The sequence below is a fragment of the Acomys minous genome (genome assembly GCF_964271855.1).
Source record: "Acomys minous genome assembly, chromosome: 13".
Taxonomy (NCBI): Eukaryota; Metazoa; Chordata; class Mammalia; order Rodentia; family Muridae; genus Acomys; species Acomys minous.
This window is the reverse complement of record NC_140495.1, coordinates 3979038-4001774: the sequence shown is the minus strand read 5'-3', so window position 1 is coordinate 4001774 and position 22737 is coordinate 3979038. Positions and strand designations below refer to the sequence as shown.

At 49.8% G+C, this 22737-nt stretch overlaps 1 protein-coding gene across 4 annotated transcripts in view; it reads left to right on the top strand.

Annotated features, from left to right (window-relative positions):
- The window catches only part of MYRIP (myosin VIIA and Rab interacting protein), a 173180-nt gene that overhangs the window by 86051 nt on the left and 64392 nt on the right, over positions 1-22737 (top strand). Inside the window, exon 1 of one of the 4 annotated variants that reach the window (XM_084753411.1) lies at positions 13613-13815. The exons of 2 other annotated variants lie outside the window; for them this stretch is intronic. Coding sequence is in view for 1 of the 2 variants with exons in the window: in XM_084753410.1 (XP_084609536.1) it covers positions 17898-17932 (35 nt within the window). In the remaining variant the exon portion in view is untranslated. Of the gene's footprint in view, positions 1-13612; positions 13816-17770; positions 17933-22737 lie in introns of those variants that run through there. One more of the 4 variants, XM_084753410.1, reaches the window with a different exon arrangement.

Here is a 22737-nt window from a genome sequence, read left to right as displayed (position 1 = left end):
TTTTTAAAATTTTTATAAATCTGATAGATGTAAGGCTTCCAGTTGCGTTTAACTTACAAAACACAAGCTAAAGTTTGGTTTGCATTTCGTTCTATACATGGATTTTTATACATCACACACACAGGTGTATAATCTACCTCTATTGCAATTTCTCAGGTATGTATATTTTTCCTTGACCAATTATGTTTTTGTAAGCTTCACCCATTCGTTTTCTGATGACAAGTAGAGAAGTGTACCTGCCTGATATCGATCCCCATTCGGCCTGCTCTTCCTGTTTTCATGTACAGCAACGACCATCAGCTTCTAAGTTACGGCTCCCGCTTTGGTGCCTTGTTCGGCCTCCTGGCAGTGTGTGCTCTGAGAGAGGGACCAGGAGGCTTCCACAGTCTTTGTGTGCCTTGTCCTCCTTGGTCTAGCCCATGTCTTGAGCTTGTCCTGTGAAAGCTAGACCAACTCCTGCCCAAAATCAGCTGGACACAGAGAGTGGCGATGCGCCGAGGGCTTCTGGGAAGCGGAAGTCTCACGGCAGCCCGAGGGCCTGTGGCACAGAGGGAGTGGAGTGTGTCCTACTGGTGTCTGGGGGAGCTGAAGACAGTCCCCTCTTTGCTACCCTACAGCTCATTCTTCAGGGAGGCAAGCTTCAGGGATCCTCCTGTCTCTGCCTCCTAGGGCTGGGATTGCTGATGTGAGCTGTCTCTGCCCCCCCACCTCCACCCCCATCCTTGCCCCCACTCCACCCCCCTACCCCAGTGCTGGGATTGCCGACGTGAGCCGACATGAGCCTGGCTCTTGATGGGTCAGACCTCATGCTTGCACATTAGGCACTTGGCTGGCTGAGCCGCTATTTTACGTTCCTAAAAACCCTTTTTACAGAAATGATGAGAACAATATTAAAATGTCTCAAATATCATATAATGCAACAGCTATACCATCTATATTTTATTTTAAAAACAAATATAGTCTAAAGCATGTGCAGAGTTTAGGAGACCAATACGGAATACCTGGGCAGCAAAAATCTTGACTAATAACGAATTGTTTTTCACACCATAATGTCCCGTCATCAAGATGCCGCCTAAAAAAAACGAGGCCCAGCATGCTTGCCAGACTCCAGACAGAGGATACATTGTAATTATAACTGCCCGATCACTTGTAGCCGTGGCCTGGTGTGGAGGGTGGCTGCTGGGGTTAAGTTCTGCATACTGGTTAGGTTTCCCGCCCTTCTCATGGAATGCTCCTCAGATAATTAGCTCTTGTGGATACAGCAAGTGGAAAAGGACCCTTGCTGAACAGCCCCGCCGCACAGGGCTCTGGATAGAGCAGAAAAGCTTCGTTGTGCTGAAGCTCCTGGTAGATGGAAGTATTGGGGGGGGGGGGGCGAACTGGCCTTAGAAGTCGGTGTGGTGTTCCGTTCACGCACTTCTTGCACACTCTTCCCTGCCCAAATTTCTCAGGAAGTGTAAGCTTGAAGAAATGTCAAACATGCTGAGGGACACGGTGCAGAATAAAATGCTTTAAGTCCTCAAAATGCTGGTGTGGAAAAAGACGGAGAGGGGCCGAGCGATGACTCAGTGGGTAGATGCTCGCTGTGCAAGCAGGAGGATATGAGTTCGGATCCCTAGCATCCACATTAAAAAAAAGAATCTAGGCCCAGTGGTGTGGGTCTGCAGCCCAAGAGCTTGGGGAAAAGGGTTGGAAGCAGCTCAGGAACAAACGGGTCCCTGGGGCTTGCTGGGCAGATGGCCCTGCATGTGAACTCCAGATTCAGCACAGGGCTAGAACCAATGGTAATCAACACGGTTGTATTCACCTTTTACCACACTTTACCTAAGTTTATCAATTCTTATGCTGCTACCTCTGCCATAGCCATAGTTTTCTAGCATCCGTGAAGTCTGTTGTTGCACTGCAGCACAGTTTACTAAGGCATTTCCATGACTTCAAACATCTGTTTCTTTTCTCATTTTCTTTATTTGCACCTGCAGACACTGCTCTGTGTACCTGCAGACGCTGCTCTGTGTACCTGCAGACGCTGCTCTGTGCACTTGCACACACTGCTCCGTGCACCTGCAGACGCTGCTCCGTGCACCTGCAGACCCTGCTCCGTGCACCTGCAGACGCTGCTCCGTGTACCTGCAGACCCTGCTCCGTGCACCTGCAGACCCTGCTCTGTGCACCTGCAGACCCTGCTCTGCATCCTTTCTTGCAGGTGTCCTTTAGTGTCTGGCTATTCTATATGATTAAAATTTCAATCTGAGCCTGTACATAATTTTGTCTTTTAGGTACTGTTACGTTTTCTAGCAGAATCACATGTATTTTTTTCTGCCCCTAGTGGTGAACAGCACCTTCACACCAGCTGACCAATGTTCTGCCCTCTCCTTTGAAAACTCCTCTTGTTGTTGTTTTTTTTTTTAAGGCATAGAAGAAAGTGTTATAGAGCCTGAAGGAGACATGAGCTAGGTCCTGAGAGCTCATGTTAAAAGTCAGACACAATTGTGTGCACTCATAGTACCAGTAATGCGGAGGCAGAGACAGGAGGATGCCTGGGACTCACTGACCAGTCACCTGAGGCTACCTTGTAAACTTAGGCCAGAGGAAACCTGATACACACACACACACACACACACACACACACACACACACACACACACTTGCGCGCGCGCACACGCACATGCACACACATGCACACACATGCACACACGCGCACACACGCACGCACACGCACATACACATGGGGGGGGAGAGAGAAGGAGGGAACAGCAATTGAGGAAAGCCAACCTCTGGTCTCCAACACTCACAGAGAAAAGGAATGTTTTATTTTAGAAGGGCTAAATATTTTGAGAGTTTTAGATGTTTTTCTTAAAAGTTCCTATTAGCATTTTGAGATGATGGGACATATGGTTTGTGAAGCTGAGGACGAGAATTATTACTGAAGACACGCTGTATACAATCTTCTCCCTGCAAAGATTGTTTAGCCTTGAAAGCCAGATAGCAACACGGTACAAAATGCCATGTTCCTGTCTTCCATCCTCCCACAACCTCAGGGTGGCATTAGATGAATCAGACAGTGGCAGAGGCCACAGCTTTAAAGTGGTAAGCAGGAAAGAGATGCTCCCCAGCCTCGGGCCCCCTCAGGGCAGCAAGCAAGAAGAAAGCCCCCTATGTACTGCTTGTCATTCTAAATCCATGCTGGCTCTTCATTAATGTTTGTAAAGGATCCCGTGGAGAGCGCTGCTGGGCTTGTACCAACAGGGCGGGTGTTTGCTTCTGTGCATGCATGCTGTCTGGAAGGCTACAAATGCGGTGTGCCTTGTGAATGCTGGTGTTTAAAACACCGCTATCGTCGTCTGCCAAGCCCCGGCTGTGTGGACCCCAGGCCTCCAGAAGGGGGAGCTGAGGAGGAGGCCCTGCCAGACGCACAGTGCTTGTGTTCTCAGTCCCGGGTCACCACACTCTGCTGAAGACAAGCAGGCAGGGATGGCGGCCACAGGGCTGAACTCTGCAGCTAAGGAATGGTGAGCCAGCTGGCTCCCTGACCAGCCATGTAAAATCAGCCTCCCTCACTCCAGAAAGAGTTAAGATAACAAGGGTTACCTACAGGGTAGAATTATGCTGTTTTTCCTAATGATATTCAGAAACCCTAAGGCTACTTTAAAGCTATAAATAAGAAATATATATAGTTTTAATTTTTTTTCACTTATAAGAGGCTGGAAAGATGGCTCAGAGGTCAAGAGGTCTGCTGCTGTTGCTGAGGACCTGGGTTGGATTCTCAGCACCCACTCGGTGGCTCGCAACCACCTGTAGCTCCAGTTCCAAGGGGGATGTGATGCCATCTCCTGGCCTCTGTGGGTACTGCATGTACATGGTGCACAGACACCCATACACACAAAGTAAAAAAAATTTAAATGTTTGTTTTTATTATAAAACAGTGCTCAGTTTTTGAGAGTGAGCGAGACTGCATTACTTTGAGGCGACAGTCTGCAGTGGCACTCACGCGGAGGCAGGCATTTTGTTACCTTTCTAGTTGCTCTGACCGACATAGGCAAGTTAAGGGGGGAAGGTGACAGGAGCCACAAGACAGCTGGTTGCACTGCATGGAGAGAGAGAGAGAGAGATGGAGGCTGGTGCTCAATCCTCCTTTTTATTCAGTGTAGGGCCCCAGCCCCATGCAGTGGTGCCACCCACACTGACGACCAGTCTCCATTTCAGTCAGTGCAGTATAGAAACTGCCACTCAGATATGCAGAGGTTTGTCTCCAGGGCGACCCTGGCCACGCTGACGGTAAGGTTAGCTGGCACAGCACGGGGCCAGGCACGGCGGGAGGGAGATGGCATCTCTTAGCAAACTGGGCAGCAAGCAGCACCGCCAGTGCCAGGAGGAACCTGTGTGGCTTCTGCCCACCTGTGTTCATCTGTCTCCTGCCCTGATTGCAAGCTTCCTCTGTTAGAGGGTAAAGCAAACCTGTGTGGTGACTGGGCACGGCGTTTCAAAACATTGCTCTAACTCTTTCCCTTGCTGCCTTCCCCAGACACTGCAGCCTCTTAGGTCCCCTTCGTCTCAGATGGACAGGCCTCCTACAGGCCTGCTAGTGAGAGAACTCTGGTGTTGTCCTCGCTGCTCCCCTCACCCCCACACCTCCCACGCTAGTGCCTGCAAAACAGCTGTTCCCACTGCAGCAGGCAGGCTACCCTGCCGAGGACCACCTTGTGCCCTGGAGAGCAGAGCCTGGCTTTCAAAGGTATCTGGGCTGTTCTGAAGGAGGGGTGGCCTGTTTGGGAATCCTACCCACCATGCTGTGATCTGGTGTCCCCCAAAAATGTGATCCATACTCAGAGACCTCAACTACCCCCGGGCCCCAGAACCCCTGCTCAGTCCACGCTTTGTGTCATTTTCATGTCCCGGGGAGCTCCAACCCAGGGAAGTCAAGCAACATAGACATTTAGGACAGTAGGGACAAGACGTCTCAATCTAACAGTGACTCCCCAACCCAGGAGGATGAGCCGAGCAAACTGAGCTCTTTCCGTTGGCATTTCTCAGTACAGTGGCTCTGAAATGTCCCACGGAGCACCTGGCCACACAGGAGCAGAGCAGCGGTTCTCAGGCGTGGGTCCCGAGCCCCACGGGGGTCGCCCATCAGCTATCCTACGTATCACATATACACATTATGATTCGTAACGGTAACACAATCACACGTCATGAGGTAGCAGTGAAGTCATGCCATGCTTGGGGGAGGGGGCACCACAGCGTGTGTTAAAGGGTTGCCGCGTTAGGGGGGTTGAGAACCATTAGTACAGGCGATCTTGTTGCTCCCATTCAAGCCTTTGGGGGCACTTTGACAGTAAAAAATAATTTCTTTAATTACACTGGCCCCAGCAGGCTTGAGCAGGACTCTGAGCCACCGTGTATTGATGGCTTGTCCAGAAGCCGTGCTGCCTCCGGCCTGGAAGTTCCTGGAACAACTGCATTTCGTGTGGAGAACAGGCTGTTCCAGGCCCTCCGTGTCGTGGATATTCATTTCCTGTTTGGTAGGTGTGGAAGCGTGGGCCTCTCTCCGTGTCCTCTGCTCCGCTCCCCAGATCTGTTTACTGAGCTTTGTGGCAGCATCACATCGATATTAGACATATTAAAAGCGTCAAGGGAGCAAGCCGCCTTCCCGGCTTCTGCCCGTCTCCTTCAAAATTGCCGTGACCAGTGCTGAGTCTTTGTGTTTCCAATTTCCAGGGACATTTTATCTTCTTGTTTAAGAACAGCCTGTTGCGGGGAAGGGGGATGATGCTGCAGATCGCTGTAGGGACATCTCAGTAACATCGGATGAGAACCGACCGGAAGTCTGAACACATGGCTTCTGGGTGCACAGAGGGTATTTGGGGACACAGATGGAGCACCCCAAGATGAGCTGTACAGTGTGGGTGTCAGTTACATGCAGATACTTTTTTTTTTTAAGTGAGAAAAGGGTGGGAGGGGGGTGCTCAGTGGATCAGAGCACTGGCTACACAGTGTGAAGATTTGGGTTTGAATCAACGTAAAGCTGGGTGTGGCTGTGCCCGCCTGTAATCCCAACACCATGTGGTGCAGACACAGCCGGGTTGCTGGACTTGCTGGCTGCCAGCCTCGCTCCAGGTTCAGTGAGAGAGCCTGTCCCAAGGGACAAAGGTGGAGGGTGATGGCGCAGGGCACCCACTGACCTTCTCTGCCGTCCACATGCATGTGCCCCCCACACATGCATGTGCTCATGTACCGGATACACACACATCACACTCACATACACGCACAAGATCAAGAGAAAAATACACAAAGATGGAGAGAGAAGAACAGGCTTGTCGGGCTGGGGCAATGGAGAGGTTTTGATCAAAGACAAATTATGAAATCTGAAATGCAGTTTGCTGACATTATCAGGAGCATATTTTATACTTGGATTTTTCTAAGAGACTATATAATAAGCACTATCACCAAAAGTCAAGAGAAATAAAAATGACTTTGTTAAATGGACAATGTTTTGATTCCTAATGTATATGAGTCAGATCATCACTTTATACATTTTAAATACATACAGTTTGATTTACCAGTTATATTTTAGTAAGGCTGAAATGGCTGAGAGGAGGAGGATATACACTAAACATTCACGTTTCTCTCAAAAGGGCTCATAGAGCCTTATTTAAAGCGGGACACTAAGGCTAGAGCAATGGCTCTGTGGTTAAAAGGCACATTCTGTTCTTGCAGAGGGCCTAAGCTCAGTTTCCAGCACCAAAGTTGGGCATCTCTCTTACGCTCTCTTCTGGCCTCTGCAGAAGCTGCACTCACAGGAACACCATACATACAGATACATAGGCATACACGCGTGTAAAAATAAAATAAATATAAAAGGAAGAAAAGAATTTGGGACTAGAGAGATGGTGGTTCTGTAGTTCTGTAGTTGTAAGATCACTTGCTGCTCTTCCGGAGAAGCAAGTTTGAGTCCCCCACATCACTGCCTGGGATGCCTGCTCCAGGGGATCCAATACCCTCTTCTGACCTGAGGGTTTCTGCACACACACACACACACACACACACACACACACACACACACACACACACGATGCACTTCATACACACTCAGGCACATACACATTAAGTAAAGATAAAATATTTAAAGCATGAGAGCAAAAGTTTGCCTCCCCAGTGTAAGGGGAGGATGGTCTTTAAACATGTAACTCCTGGCCAGGGGTGGCGCACGCCTTTAATCCCAGCACTTGGGAGGCAGAAGCAGGTGGATCGATGTGAGTTCGAGGCCAGCCTGGTCTACAGAGTGAGTCCGGGACAGCCAAGGCTACACAGAGAAACCCTGTCTCGGGGGAAAAAGAAAAAAAAAAAAATATATATATATATATCCATCCTCAGGGCTTTTGCACAGCACCAGGAAGTGAGGGACTGGGAAGAGAGCGGCTCTCACTTAGGTCCTTGAGAAACATGATCTAATTGGGAGGAGGCAAAGCCCAGCATGTGGGCTGTTGAGTTCAGCAGGAGCAAATACAGAAGGTGACGGTGCTGAGCCCATTGTGGACTCAAAGCTGTCAGAATCAGCACTAAACAACAAAGAATGCATTAAGTTCCCCCAATTCTCCTCTGTGAAGAGGAGTGGGAGCCCTGTGTGTGGGCTGCACCCCTCCACCATGAAAGCTGTAGTGCCATGAGGATGCCCCCCAGGCCTGTTTGGGGTGTAGCCTGCTCTCAGAACAGCCATGAAATCAACAAAGAATCCGTGTGTGTGTGTGTGTGTGTGTGTGTGTGTGTGTGTGTGTGCGCGCGCGCACGCATACGTGTGTGTACATCAGAGACTGCACTAGCACAGGGTAGCTTAGGAAGCTGTGCTAAGGAAGGAGCTGACGACGTTTTGCTTGGTGGGGACTGTGCTTGACAGTAGGAGACATGAGGGTGTTGTGTGACACTATTCTTGGGGAAACGAACAAACATCTATTCACCCCGGATAGAAAACTTACAGACCAGCGTACAGACATGACCGAAGTCTAGTTGGCGAACCAGTGAGGGTTTTTTTGGTTTTTTTTGTTGTTGTTGTTTTTTGTTTGGAGGGAGTCACTTACAGCAATATGGGTGACAAGTAACTTACAGGAGCAGAAATGACTCAATGACATCTGCATCACCACAACCCACCCCAGCGCAGGTGAGCGCTCACAACGCTGGGGTCCTGGAGCCCCCTGCGCAGCCTGCAGGCAGCTCGGCAGGCTGGACAGCATCCTTTCCAGGGTCCTCGGTTGGCCTGGGCCTCTTCCATGCACCTCTCTCTGCCTCTTCCGATAAGATTAACAGACTTGTCTGTGGGACTCAGCATCTTTACTGTTTACTCTTGGAGAAGGAGGGGCATAGTGAACCTGGTCAGTTTCAGTGACTTCTAGAAGTTTCTTTGAGTTGTTTACTTCCTGCCTGGATGAACTTCCAGTCAGATGGTGTGTTTCGCCTCCCCTAGAACACCCTGTTGTCCTACCTTCATGCAAACCCTGTGTGTATTAAAGTGCTTCCCTCCAAGAGGAAAGGTTTTTAATGTGAGAAAATTAACAACAGAGCATTCGGTTTATTTTAAAGAATCGTTCTAGGGACCACCATTGCCCTAGCACCCAGAGCCTTAGCTTCGTTCAAATGAACCTCACGTGGGCACCTGTATGTGCAGGGCCCTGTGTCCCCAGGTGCTGTGCACAAGCTAGACAGGTGGACACCTGTATGTGCAGGGCCCTGTGTCCCCAGGTGCTGTGCACAAGCTAGACAGGTGGACACCTGTATGTGCAGGGCCCTGTGTCCCCAGGTGCTGTGCACAAGCTAGACAGGTGGGCACCTGTATGTGCAGGGCCCTGTGTCCCCAGGTGCTGTGCACACGCTAGAGAGGGGACATTTCTCTTCCGCCTCCAAGGTGAGATTATTAGTCTGAGATATCCAAATGTGGATGTGTAGACTCAAGAAATGTAAAAATCCCCATATGAACTTTAAAGATTTTTAAAGTTATGTGTGCATGTTGTGTATGGGAGGGCAAAGGGGGGGCGGTATGTGTGCATTCGGTGTCCGTGGTGTCCAGAGGAGAGCATCAGAGAGCTTGCAGGGAATCAGCTCAAAGCACACCAAGACCAAAGTCCTCAAAACGAAGGAGATGTATTTGGCCCAGAGGGACAAAGGACAGAGAATAAGAGACAAAGACAGGAGATGGCAAGGCAGGGAGAAGGGGGGAGGGGCAAGGGAAAGGGGGCAGGGATATTTGTCCCAGAGGAACACAGGACCACCTCTGGGTACAGGAGACAGACATGGCTCATAAACAAATGGCAGTTTATAAAAGGAAAGGAGGAAACCGGTGTTAGGATGAGGTGTTTAATTTTAATTGGCAGGGAGGAGCGCTGGAAAGATGGCTTAGCGGTTAAGAGAACTGACTGCTCTTCCAGAGGTCATAAGTTCAATTCCTAGCAACCACATGGTAGCTCACAACCATCTATAGTGTGATCTGATGTCCTCCTCTGGCCTAAAGATGTACATGCAGGCAGAGCACTGTATACATAATAAATAAAAAATAAATAAATAAATCTTTAATTTTAATTGGGCATGTTAATTAGATGAGTCAAAGGTGGCTTTGCACTGTTGCTGGACCTTGTAGTCAGCCTCGGGAGGAGGAAGTAGCTGAATTAGGGACCGGACCTTGTGGCTAGCCTTAGGGCTGTCATCTGACCCGTTAGCAGGGCAGAGAGAGTCCGGTACAGAGAGGCCTGCCACAGCCGTGTTCTCCACACTCAGGCCTGCTAGCGCCCGTCCGAGCTGGACTGACAGACATTTGTGAGCCACCCAATGAGGGCGGCCGTTAGACTGGTTAATACCTCAAGAGACTGTCTCAACTGTCTCCCACAGACAAGCAAAACAGGGACACGGGCTTTCGGAAGCTTTTTTCTGACATTTTTTTCAGGAATGTTTCACTATCATAATGCGTTTGCATCTAAGTGCCAGGGGGAGAGGCTCTCTGCCAGGTGTCGCTGCTGGGTAACGGCCTTGGCAACAGATTGCGTGTGAAGAATTTGCCTTGCGATACTCTCGCTAATTGTCTATAGATTCCTGTTTACTTCTTAAAAATTACAGACAGAACTTTAGGTCAAGATGCGTGTGAAATATGTGGGCGTCTGTTAGTCTATTTCAACTTGAAAAGTTTGAGAATGGTCACACTATAATAACTCATGGCGTGCACCTCCAGGAAGAGCGCCCAAGCACGTCTCTCCATTTTGCTTTGGACCTTGGGAGAGTCTGAAGTGTGCGCATTAATGAGTACATCATATGTTATTGCTAAGTGCTGAAAAACAAGACACTCAAAAATGTCATCAGGAAAATTTGGCACTTTTGAGGTTGGTTTTTCTTTTCTTACTGTGATCTAGAAGACCTTGCGCAGAGCCCCTGAATCACTGGCTCTTCCCTTATGGCGCTGATGGTCGGAGGGCTCTGGGCCAGTCCTCGGGGCTCTGGCTGGGGGTCACTAGGAAGAGTCTCAAGTGGCTGACTTGGAGGCTCCTGCCTTTGTAAACCTTCATCGGAATGACGGGAGGAATGCAGATCATCTGTAAAGGTCTCTGAAGCTCTGGGTGAGGGAGTGGTCAGCCCGGTCCAGAATTCCTCTATGATCTGGAACTGAGGTCTGCACAGAGGGGTGCCAGGCCAGGGACCTCACCCCCTACCGTGAGCTCTGAGGGCAGCTTGGGACATGAGGCTCCACCATGCAGCTTCCATCTCCGTTCGGCAAAGCTAAAAGACGAGCGAGAATGTGACACTGGGCAAGCGCGGCCACGTTTTGGAAAGATGAGCTTTTCTTTGCGGGTTAAGGCGACAGCTATAAGGAAAAATCTGGGCATTTTGGGCTGCAGTTTGGCAGAGCTCCTGCAGCTTGGCAAATCCCCCTGTTTACTGGTTAGATGAAGCAAAACGCCCCAGCCAGCCTGCCTCCCACTCCTTACCTTCCCGATCAGCTCATTTTTAGTATCCATGGTCCTGCCAAGAACCCAGAAAAAAAGAAAGAAAGGAAAAAAAGAAAGAAAGAAAGGCTTATCTGTTACCATGGAGGCTCCCAGCTTCTTTAGGGCCTGGGCCTAGAATTACTGACTTTGTAAATGAAGCCCTCTGCCACCCTTAAAGAAGACACGGGTGCTCGTGGGAATAATGGCTTCTCTATAATAACACGAGAGCTGGCTCTGTACTAAGTACTAATGGATACTTTAGCCCTTTTACGTGTGGGCAATGGGGAAGAGGTGGGGTCCCTGGTCTGAGTCGTAACACTCCAAAGCAGATCTCTCTCCTGGAATGCTGGTTCCGTTCTTAAGGGTGGCTTTCTTTAGAGAACTTGATTTCTTTTTCTCTTTTTTTGGGTAGGAGAGGACAGTGGAGTCAGGGCCTCTCTGTGTTAGCCTTGGCTGTCCTGGACTTGCGCCACCACGCCTGGCAGAGAATTTGTTTTCTAAAGAGCTCAAAAAGGGCAGGCAAGGGGCCAGAGAGATGGCTCAGAGGTTAAGAGCACTGTCTGCTCTTCCAGAGGTCCTGAGTTCAATTCCCAGCAACCTCATGGTGGCTCACAACCATCTATAATGTGATCTGATGCCCTCTTCTGGCCTGCAGGTACACATGCAGGCAGAATGCTATATGCATAATAAATAATTAAATAAATCTTTAAGTAAATAAATAAATAAATAAACTTTAAGGGGGGGCTGGCAAGCTAGTGAGGTGGCTCAAAGCACCTGCTGTGTAAGCCTAGTGACCTGAGTTCAAACCCTGGAACCCACGTAAGACAGGAGGAGAAAACCAACTTCACAAAGCTGTTCTTTGACCTACACACATGCATGCATGCCGCCACCACCACCATCATCTTCCTCATCACCATAGAACTGAGACAGTCGCTGGCCACTGTTAGCAAGAACAGGTGCTGGCTCAGCTCTGGTCGGTGGTTTAGTTTCAGTGAGAAAACACAGTCAGTCATCTCATGGAGCGTCTCTTGGGAGATAGTTCCGGTGAAGTGCAGATGGAGCCGATCTTTCTCTTTAAGGTCCCAAAGTCCTGCTCCGTGAGCAGCATCTGCAGACACCTGGACAGGGGAGCCTAGCTCTGTGGGTACCGCCAAGATGCCAGCAGGACATTCAAATTGCAGCAATGCTGGGTAACAGGGGTTCCCAGTGAGTTCAGGAACTTGGAGGAATTTAACCCAAGAGGGTTAGGAACCCTGGGGCTCCATCCGTCCCAGGCCATAAGGCCATTGCCCCCTAGAGGGCAGGACTGACTTACAGCCTAAATGACCTGTATTTATCACCATGGTTTCTGTTTATTTTTCAAGTAAAACATTAGCGGTAGTCTTTTCTCAAGATTCACATTTGAGCAGAAATACACTGACTTCACATTTTCTTTTCTTTCTTTCTTTCTTTTCTTTTCTTTTTTTTTTTTTTTTTTTTTTTGTTGTTGTTGTTTTTCGAGACAGAGTCTCTCTGTGTAGCCTTGGCTGTCATGGACTCGCTTTGTAGACCAGGCTGGCCTCGAACTCACAGCGATCCGCCTGCCTCTGCCTCCCGAGCACTGGGATTAAAGGCGTGCGCCACCGCCGCCCGGCTGACTTCACGTTTTTTGAGACGAACATTACCTTCTTTCCATTTTTGCGGTTCACAGCTCTTGAATTCGCACCCAGATGAGGACGTAACGTGCATCTCTTCAGAGTTTCTGTTAATATCCTGTGTGTGCGAGAGAAGCCCATTTCTAAGCCAACACACTGATTCTGGTTTCCTTATCTTTTGCAAAACTGTGACGTTTCAAATCCCTCTGTGTGATGTGTGTGTGCCCGGCACCCTCAGAGGATCTTAGTCAGTTCCCAGCGCCGGAGCCAGCTTCCCACACCCACCTGTATCTCCAGCGCCAGGGGCTCTGTCGCCCTCTTCTGGCTGCCATAGGCATTGCACCCACATGTACATGTGCATAAATAAAAAGATTTAATAACTAAAAATAAATAAATAAAGTCACAAAACTTTGTAAAATCCAGGCAGAAGTTGACTGATAACCATTTTAGACACAAAGATGCCAAAGTGCACTTCTGTGCACAAAGTGACCTGCCGCGGTCTGAGCTATCAAGGGGCGGGGCTGTATCCATCAGTGGTTGCCCACGTATTTGTGTTTGTTTGGGTCAAACCTGGCCACACTTGAGCCTTTCTTTACCTGAGGGGTGTACACAGGAGACTCCCCAAAGCTCTCTTCCAGATCCACCTTCCTCATCCCCATCTTCCCCCTGCCATCCGATGTGTGTTTGTGGTATAAATCTTATCAAAGTTGACCTGTGGTGTGGGTAGAAAGCACATGATAGGACCACCCTGGGGACTGTCCCAAACCTATGCATCTTGAATGTGCAAAGCAAGAAAGGTGGAAAAAAATAAAAATAAAATAAATGTAAAAATCCATGTGAATTTTCTCTACAAGGTTTCCTCAAACCCGGAGGCTTTAAGTGAGCTTCGGTGGCTTTCTCCCCACGGCACATGTGTTGATGGCTTTTCTTGGCTGGCTTAGCTGAGATTTCACAGCTCTGCAACCCCTCCCTGCCGAAGCCAGTAATAGAAACCGGCAGTGCTATGTGCCGGTCCCTCGCTCGGGCTCACTCTCTGCAGAGAGGCCTGAGTCTCTTCTCAAAGAGGTTGCCTGGGTTACCGTGTTTCTTCGGGCCTTCCTAGTGAGGAGCACAGAGAGAGATTTGGGGTCTACACCACCTGCTGTTGAGATTCTTCTTCAAGATACCCGGCTCTCATCTGGGTCCAAGAGTTTGGCAGAGCAGAAAAAGCATCTCTGGTTCCGGTAACCTTAACAATTAAATTTTGTAATTTAAAGTGATTGATTATTTACTATAGTCCTGCATGGGAGGCTGCCTGTCTGCTATTACGGATGTTTTTCAGTCAAAATAGGTCACTTTGTCCCGTCTTGTGCATGAGTTTTCAGTTCGTGGTTTTTTGTTGTTGTTGTTGTTTTTGTTTTTTGTATCTGTGTCTAGGTTGAAAAGTGAACTGTGAAAGCTATTTTGATCTACTGTCTCCACCTCAGAGACTACAGGGAAAAGTGGGGGTACTGTGCCCCACCTATGCTGATGTAGCACACGGGGTGCCGAGCTTAAATTGTGAACTACTCCTGGGCAGGTGCCCCACCTCTGAGGCCGCAGCTGGTAGAGGGGAAATCACTGGTGTGTTCAAGGGTATTGACTTAATCCAAAGCAACCCTGCACTATGTCCTTGAGCAGCAACTGCTAGGACACATATGTCCCAGGGCATTTTGTGCTTGAGGTCAGCCACACTGGGATGTTACATCTGTCACTCTGAAGAGACCATGAAAAGTTCGTCAGGGTCCCCCAGGCTTTCTGCCTCCTGTTTTATCTTATTGTTTATTTTAGTGCTTCTCCTCATGCAAAGTGAGAAGTTGCTTTATGGCATTTTCATGCACATATGATATTTTGGTTTTTTTTAAAAGACCTACGTGTTTTTTATTTATGTGAATGACTGTTTGCCTGAACGTATGTGTGTGCGTCACATGTCGTTTGGTACCACCTGTGGAGGCCAAAAGAAGGTGCCAGATCCGAGCCGAAGTTCCAGGGGGTTGTGAGCTGCCTGATGTGTGTGCTAGGAACCAGAACTCCAGCTCCTGGCATGACAGCAAGCACACCGGATAGAGGAGCCACCTCTCCGGCCCCTCACATATCTCTTCAACAGATTAAATGGCCATTGCCTCCCTTATGATAAACATAAATTAAAGCTACATTGCTGCCCTGATGTTCAAAGATTAGCAAAGGTAGACGGATGATGCCTCGTACAGCAGAGGTGCTGACAAGTCGCTAACAGGCCGTGAATGAGGATAGCTCACGTGAGATTCCTACAGCCTGTGAAACGGTAGGCAGACCTTTCAGACCCACGCGTCTGTGCCTACGAATTTATCCTGAAGATGTATGCACTTACATCCAGTGGGTCAGATAAAAAGCCGTTCTTGAAGCATTGGTGTAATAGCAAAGCACAGCAATCTAGAATACCAATAAGTAGACAGGGCACAGGTTAAGTAAGCTCTAGAGTAGCCATCAAGTGATGTACTCATACAAAGGAGCAAGGGGCATGCTCGCAATGGTGTCTAGGGTGCATTCTTGTGAGAGCTGCAATGGTGAGTGGTCACTTCTGCAGAGCCGGTGTCTTGTGTGTGCATAAAGGAAATTGATCACATTGCTCTGTGTCTTAGTTTCTGTTCTGTTGCTGTGAAGAGACACCATGACCAAGTCAGCTTATGAAAGGAAGCATTTAACTGGGGGCTTTCCTGCAGTGTCAGGAGTTAGTCCATGACCATCATGATGAGGAAGGAGCATGGCAGGAGACAGGCAGGCAGGCAGCAGGCAGCAGGCAGGAGACAGGCAGGCAGGTAGGCAGCGGGCAGGCAGGCAGACAGGCAGGTAGGCAGGCAGCAGGCAGGAGACAGGCAGGCAGGCAGGCAGGTAGGCAGGCAGGCAGGCAGGTAGGCAGGCAGGCAGGCAGGTAGGCAGGCAGCAGGCAGGTAGGCAGGCAGCAGGCAGGTAGGCAGGCAGCAGGCAGGTAGGCAGGCAGCAGGCAGGCAGGCAGCAGGCAGGCAGGCAGGCAGCAGGCAGGCAGGCGGCAGGCAGGCAGGCAGGCAGGTGGCAGGCAGCAGGCAGCAGGCAGACAGACAGGCAGGTAGGCAGGCAGCAGGCGGGAGACAGGCAGGCAGGTAGGCAGCAGGCAGGCAGGCAGGCAGGTGGCAGGCAGCAGGCAGGCAGACAGGCAGGCAGGCAGGCAGCAGGCAGGCAGGCAGGCAGGTGGCAGGCAGCAGGCAGACAGGCAGGCAGGTAGGCAGGCAGCAGGCGGGAGACAGGCAGGCAGGTAGGCAGCAGGCAGGCAGACAGGCAGGCAGGCAGGCAGCAGGCAGGCAGGCAGGCAGGTGGCAGGCAGAAGGCAGACAGACAGGCAGGCAGGCAGGCAGCAGGCAGGCAGACAGGCAGGCAGGCAGGCAGCAGGCAGGCAGGCAGGCAGGCAGGTGGCAGGCAGCAGGCAGGCAGACAGGCAGGCAGGCAGGCAGCAGGCAGACAGACAGGCAGGCAGCAGGCAGGTAGACAAGCAGGCAGCAGGCAGGCAGCAGGCAGGCAGCAGGCAGGCAGGCAGGCAGCAGGCAGGCAGGCAGGCAGCAGGCAGCAGGCAGCAGGCAGCAGGCAGGCAGGCAGGCAGGCAGCAGGCAGGCAGGCGGGGTGCTGAAGCCATAGCTGAGAGCTCACATCAGATCTGAAAGACAGGGGCAGAGAGATGGAGATTGAGATGGTGAGCTTTTGAAACCTCAGAGCCCACCTCCAGCAACACATGCCCACCAACAAGGCCAAACCTTATACTCCTTCCCAAACAGTTCCACCAACTGGGAATCAAATATTCAAATATATGAGCCTGTGGAGGCCGTTGAAATCACTGCAGCAGCCTTAGCTGGAGATTGGAGGGACAGTGGCCATGGATGAACGGAAGACTTAAGTTGCAAATCCTAGGGTCTAACTGGTATTTATTTATGGGGGGGGGGGGGTGGAGAGATGGCTCAGTGACAAAGCACATGTCATTTGAGCATGAAGTCTTGTGTTTGAATGTCCCAGCACCCACATAAAAAGCTGGGTGCAGTGCATCTGAATGCAATCCCAGCACTGGGGAAGCAGAGACAGGCAGATCCCCAGGGCTTGCTACCACTCTAACTCCTAATGAGACACCTGCCTCAAAACTGATGTGGGAGCAAGTGAGGATGATGCCCAGAATTGACCTCTAGCCTACACACACACACACACACACACACACACACACACACACTTTATTAAAATTACCAGACAAAAAGGAGTGAGCTCTACCAATGACTGGTGATAGCCCTGTTTTCACAGAACAATTCCTGTCTCTGCTTTGTGTTTTTGCTTGGGCTAAAAGGACCTTACTCAGGGCAGGCAGGTGACAATCAGTAAGTGACAGGTATTTTTGACTTGCCACAACCCCAGCACACTCCCCCCTGCCCTCGACCTTAGCATCCTCCTTTGGACTCAAGCGAGGTCTTCATGATGGCTGCAACTGCTCACTTGCTGGAGCAGCGCTTATTCCTGGTTTGCACACGGTGCAGTGAGAGAATTGACTAATATGAGCACTGTTCAAGCCAGCTTCTTCCAGCAGCCAGCCAGGGCCTCCTTTGAAGTAGAAACACCTCATTCCGTAGTTTACTGTTGTGCTGGTTAAGTTTGGGTGAATGAAGCAGTAAAGGAAGTGCTCACACTTAACACAAACGTGGAGATTCTCTCACGGCAAACCAGGCTCACATCAGCGTCTTGGGACCACAGGAGCCAATGCTGCTCCTCATGTCCCCGGAGATGGGCTGGGGAGAAGACGTGATCGTCTGTATTCTGAAGATAGAGGCGTGAAGGGAAGGAAATAAGATCAGTGTCAATAACAAGGCCACACTGAGGGAGGGGGTGTGTGCTCTGCTTTTGCTGTCGACCCTGAGGGTGATACTCATTAGCCGGATTCTGTACACTCTCCCAGATGAGCCACCTTGGCTGCAGCTAAACCAAGAGCAGCCGGTTCCCAGATCCGTGTGACTAAACCCAGTTACTTCTGGCAAACGAAGAGTAAGTGCCAGTCTGCCTTATAAGCAAGGGAGCAGAAGAGAAGCTGCATTCGCCCTCCTTCCAAAACCCTGCAGGCTTGACAGCTGGTTTCGTTAAATCAAACTCACAGAGCTATACCGAGCTCCAGGGTAGAGGCGAGAGCCATGCAGGCTGCCTGATGGATGAAAATGATCAAGGCTAGGATGGGCCAGTGGTCTCAAGTCCACACAGGGACCTGTGAGAACTTACAAAGACCCTGGTCAGAGACGCCTCAAAGAGAATGCCTGTATGCCCAAGCACACTGACAGCATCCAGGTAAGTCATAGGAAGGAAAGGTCCTAGGCCCACCCACATGCGCTCTCACCTACAAGGAGGCTCTCAGGCTCCTCAGGGTCTCACAGTGTCATAGCTTTTCCCTAGTAATGCAGTCTCCGTGCTTCTCCAAAGCTCTTCTTCCACCGCACACTAGCCTTAAGGGTTTCTGGAAGTTTCTAAGACCAAGAGTCTTGACCAGAAAACTACAGGAACAACAAAAACATGGGCTCTGTGCATCTTTGAAAGATTTTATTTTCTCTTTTAATTATGCGTATGTACGGGGTTAGAGTGGGTACAGTTGAGTGCACATGCTACCGAGGCTGGGAGAGGGCACCAGGTCCCCTGGAGCTGGAGCTAATGGTGGTTATGAGATGGACAACATAGGTGTGGGGAACTCAGCTCTGGTTGTCTGCAAGATCAGTACCAGTAGATGCTGCTGGGCCATCTCTCCAGATCGTGCACCTTTCTTATAAGTGTGTGTGTGTGTGTGTGTGTGTGTGTATGTGTGTGTGTGTGTGTGTGTGTGTGTGTGTGTGTGTGTGTATGGGCTTTTTGAGTCAAGGTTCCTCTGTTTAGCCTTGGCTGTCCTGGATTCACTTTGTAGACCAGGTTAGCCTGGAACTCACAGAGATCCACCTGCCTCTGCATCTCTGAGTGCTAGGATTGCCGGTGTGCACTGCCACTCCCAGCTTCTTGCTCATTTTTAAAATATGCTTTATTATACCTGTGTGTGCGTGTGCACAGGTGTGTGCAGGCACACCCATGCCACAGCACGTGCACAGCGGTGAGAGAACAACTTTCAGGAGCTGGCTCTCTCCTTCCACCACGTGGGCTACAGGGTTCAATCTCAGAACCCTCCTCTCTCCTTGACCAACATTTTAACTGGCATAATGGTTGATTTGTGTGTAGCATACAAGGTGCTGACTTCATGTGCAGCGATGATCGCACCTGGGCCTCTTTTGTGCTGAGACTCCTCAAACCCTTCTCTGCTGGCTCTTTATAAAGTACGTAATGAGTTGGCGTGAGGCACCGCGCCACCTGACTGTGCCGTGGGTCCTTAGATCTTACTGCTCCCATGTAACTGGACTTGTGTGCCAGCTGTCTGCCCCACCCCCGCCTCCTTACCTCCCGTCACCTTGTTCTCTTTGCATCTATGAAACCACCTTTCATTTTCACGTGAGTGGGAACCTGCAGTGTTTGTCTTTCTGGGTCTGGCTTATGTCACTTGGTGCCATGTCCTCCAATCTGGTTGATGTTGCTATAGATGTCAGGCTTTCACCTTTATGATTGGATAATGTGATCGGATGCCCTCTTCTGGTGTGAATTATCATGTACATTAAATAAATAAATCTTAAAAAAAAAAAAAGCCAGACCATGGTAGCGCACACCTATCATCTCAGCACTCGGGAAGTGGGGGCAGACTGTCAAGTTCAAGGTCAGCCTGAGCTACATAGTAAGACCCTGTTTCAGAAAAGAGTGAAAAAAAAAAAAAGACAATGTTATGTGGTCTGCTTAAATCCAATATAACTCAAACACCAGGTCAATGCAGGTGACAAAAATGTATTGTAGTCAAAACTCTACCGATCAATCAGGGCTGCAGAACCGACTCAGGAGCTGAACTGTGACCCTGAAGGGATGTTGTACAGCGTATTTAAAGGATGAGCCATAGAGCGAGAGGGAGCATGGGTGGGCTGCAGTGTGTCCATCCAGTCATATGTTGACATAAGGGGTCGAGCAAGGGAGTTTCCATCAGTCAGGGTAGGAGTAGATCCCAGAGCCTCAGAACAGGAACTGTGTTGACCCCGCCAGAAAGATGGAGACGTTGTCCTTGAAATGTCTGGACTCAGACAACTGTCCCAGCTATTGGCAAGTCCCTAGCTCCCTGGGGCCTGGGACCTTGAACTTAGATTCCCCCTATGATTAAGTGGAGTCTGAAAACAAAATGGTGGAACTCGGAATACGTTTCTTCTGCTTGTTCCCAACAATGTAGGACTTGAATGTTGTCTTCCCGTCAAGACTGTTTTTGGCATTATTTAATGTTTATATCCACACTCTTTAAAAGTGGGTGTAATAGTGTGTGTGCTGATAATAAAAATAACAGGTTCTGAAAAGCCACCTGGGGTGGGGTAGTGTGCGAGCTGATACCCCAGCATTATGTCAGTCGTCACTATAAATCTGGGGGCGGGTGTTTATTCTTTTCGTTGCAAGGGCTTGTAGTGGTTTGAATGAAATGGCCACAGAGCTCATGTATTTAATGCTTAGCCCCCAGCTGATAAACTGTTTGAGAAGGGTTAGGAGATGTGGAGTAGGTGTGGCCTTGTTGGAGTAGGTGTGTCACTGGGGGGTGGGCTTTGAGGGTTCAAAAGCCCGTGCTAGGTCCAGTCAGTCTGTCTCTCTGTCTCTCTCTGTCTCTCTCTCTGTCTGTCTCTGTCTGTCTCTCTCTCTCTCTCACTGTGTCTGTCTCTTTGTGTATGTGTGTCTGTCTCCCTGTCAGTCTCTCTCCCGTGTGTGTGTGTGTGTGTGTGTGTGTGTGTGTGTGTCTGTTTGTCTCTCTCTCTCTCTCTCTCTCTCTCTCTGTATGTGTGTGTGTGTGTGTCTGTCTGTCTCTCTCTCCCTGTCTTCCTTCCTTCCTTCCTTCCTTCCTTCCTTCCTCTCTCTCTCTCTCTCTCTGTCTCTCTCTCTCTCTCTCTGTGTGTGTGTCTGTCTGTCTGTCGGTCTCTGTCTCTCTGTTGTTTCTCTCTGTGTATGTGTGTCTGTCTGTCTCTCCCTGTCTCTTTCCCTGTCTGTCTGTCTGCCTGTTGCCTGTGGATCAAAGTGTAAAGCTCCCAGTTACAGCTCCAGCACCATTCCCTGCCTTAATGGTCATGGACTAACTCTCTAAAACTCTGAGCAAACACGGAAATTAGTGCTTTTCTCTATGACTTGCCTTGCTCATGGTGTCTCTTCACAGCCGTACAACAGTGACTGGGACGAGGCTCAAGAAGACTCTGCTGTTGGTTGTGTTTTGATTTGTGTTTGGGGGATTGAATCATTAAGCCCTTGAGCTTCTTGTAGGAAGCCGTATCCAGGGAGCTGTTGAGGAACAATCATTGCAGGATGGGGTGAGTGGGTGTTAATGGCCCAGCTGACCCAGGGCTTTGCCTCAATATCAAGCAGGTGATTGTGTGAACTGCTGTCAGCAGGCGACAGGCCCAGCCAGGGAGGTCTGGGCTCCTCAGGCCTCCGCTGACAGAAGCAGCAGACATGGTGGCTCAGAAGGAAACACACACAGCATCCCAAGCTGATGTCGCTTCTGGACTTTGGGGCCTCAGTGAACAGTCAAAGGCTTCCTAACCCGCTCTTAACAGTGTCCACATAGGAGCAAGAAAAGCATTTTTTTTTTCCCTTTGCCAACACACCCATCTTTCCCTCTAACTCTTTAGAAGGAAAAACCTTACTGTTTCTTGGTCTTGGTCTATCCTAAGTCTATAGTTGGTTTGTCAGCACGTAGGTCAGCCCATGCGCTCCACGTGTTTACCGATGCCCCCACTGAAAAGTTAGCGGCTAACTCTCGGCCACACAGGTGGTAGATGACAAAATGCACCCCAATGCTAGTCACATTCTTGGGGGACAGTGGCACTTCTACAGTGCACTGAGGTCCCCAGAAATGTTTCCCCTTTCCTGAGGGCAAGCACTTCACACGCCTGCAGACTTCAGGTTCTGTTCGCTTCCACCTACTTAGCTGTGTGTGATGAAGATGGCGTTGAGTCAGGACGTGGGTCTTAAGTGTGGCATTCTGTGATTTTACCAGAGAAATAATGTCAGCATAGCGCCACCATCACAGGGTTTTTGGGGAACCTGGCTGAGTATAAAGACATGAATGTGTGCCCACAGTATTTTGATATGTCCTTTTTTAATAGCTATTGCACCTGCATTCGAGAGTTTGACTTTTCAGTTATTTTGTTCATCTTTATAGCTATGTTTCCCAGGCTGGATCATTTTCCTTAGAAAAATGGGACAGGATAAAGCAAGTTGCTGGCCCTGTCTCCTATGGCCAATGTTTAAAACAATATAGTCATTCCACTTTTTAAAACCTCCAGTACATTTTACTAGGTCCCTTTTGCTAAAACACAAATTTCAACCCAGCAAGGCTGAGAGGCTAAATGGATGACTGAGGGTGTGATTCCACATAACGCCTCTAGGTGGCGCCCATCCTGCTGGCCACCCGTTCCACCTGCTAGCCCCAGGACAAGCGCCCCTTTCCCCCCACCCGCTCCCCACCCCAAAAGCAGGGAACTCCTAGAGGCTTCCTCTTGCATGGTACCCCGTCTTGCTAGAGTGGGGACCTGGGGACACCCGGCTTCATTGCTTAGCAACTGCGGCCTGAGCAGAGTTCTGTGCAGGCGGCTCCCCGCCTTCTCACAACTGTGCTTGTTTAAATCCAGTCAACCCAGGTCAGTCTGGCGTTCCTGGGTGAGGGTATATGAGACTGTAATTATTTCAGTGCTGTTCTTCAGCTTGAATTAGGATTCTAGTCTGTCTTGGAAATGAAAACACACGGTACTTACCAGCTGAGTCATGCCGCATAAACAGAAATTAGAGAAGGATTCACACAACCAGCTCACTGAAGGGCTTAGCATTTGCAGTGTGCCTGCTAAGTGGTGGGGTTTTAAAGGGAAACAATATGGTTGTTTTAGGTTTTCTTCTGACTCTTTGCTTCACGGGGCTTCCTGTTGCTTCAGCTTTGAATTGAGCAGAAGGCCTAACTTGCAATCAGAACCGACAGGGAGTTCGGTGGGGCCGACTCCAAGGCAGTGTCCACACCT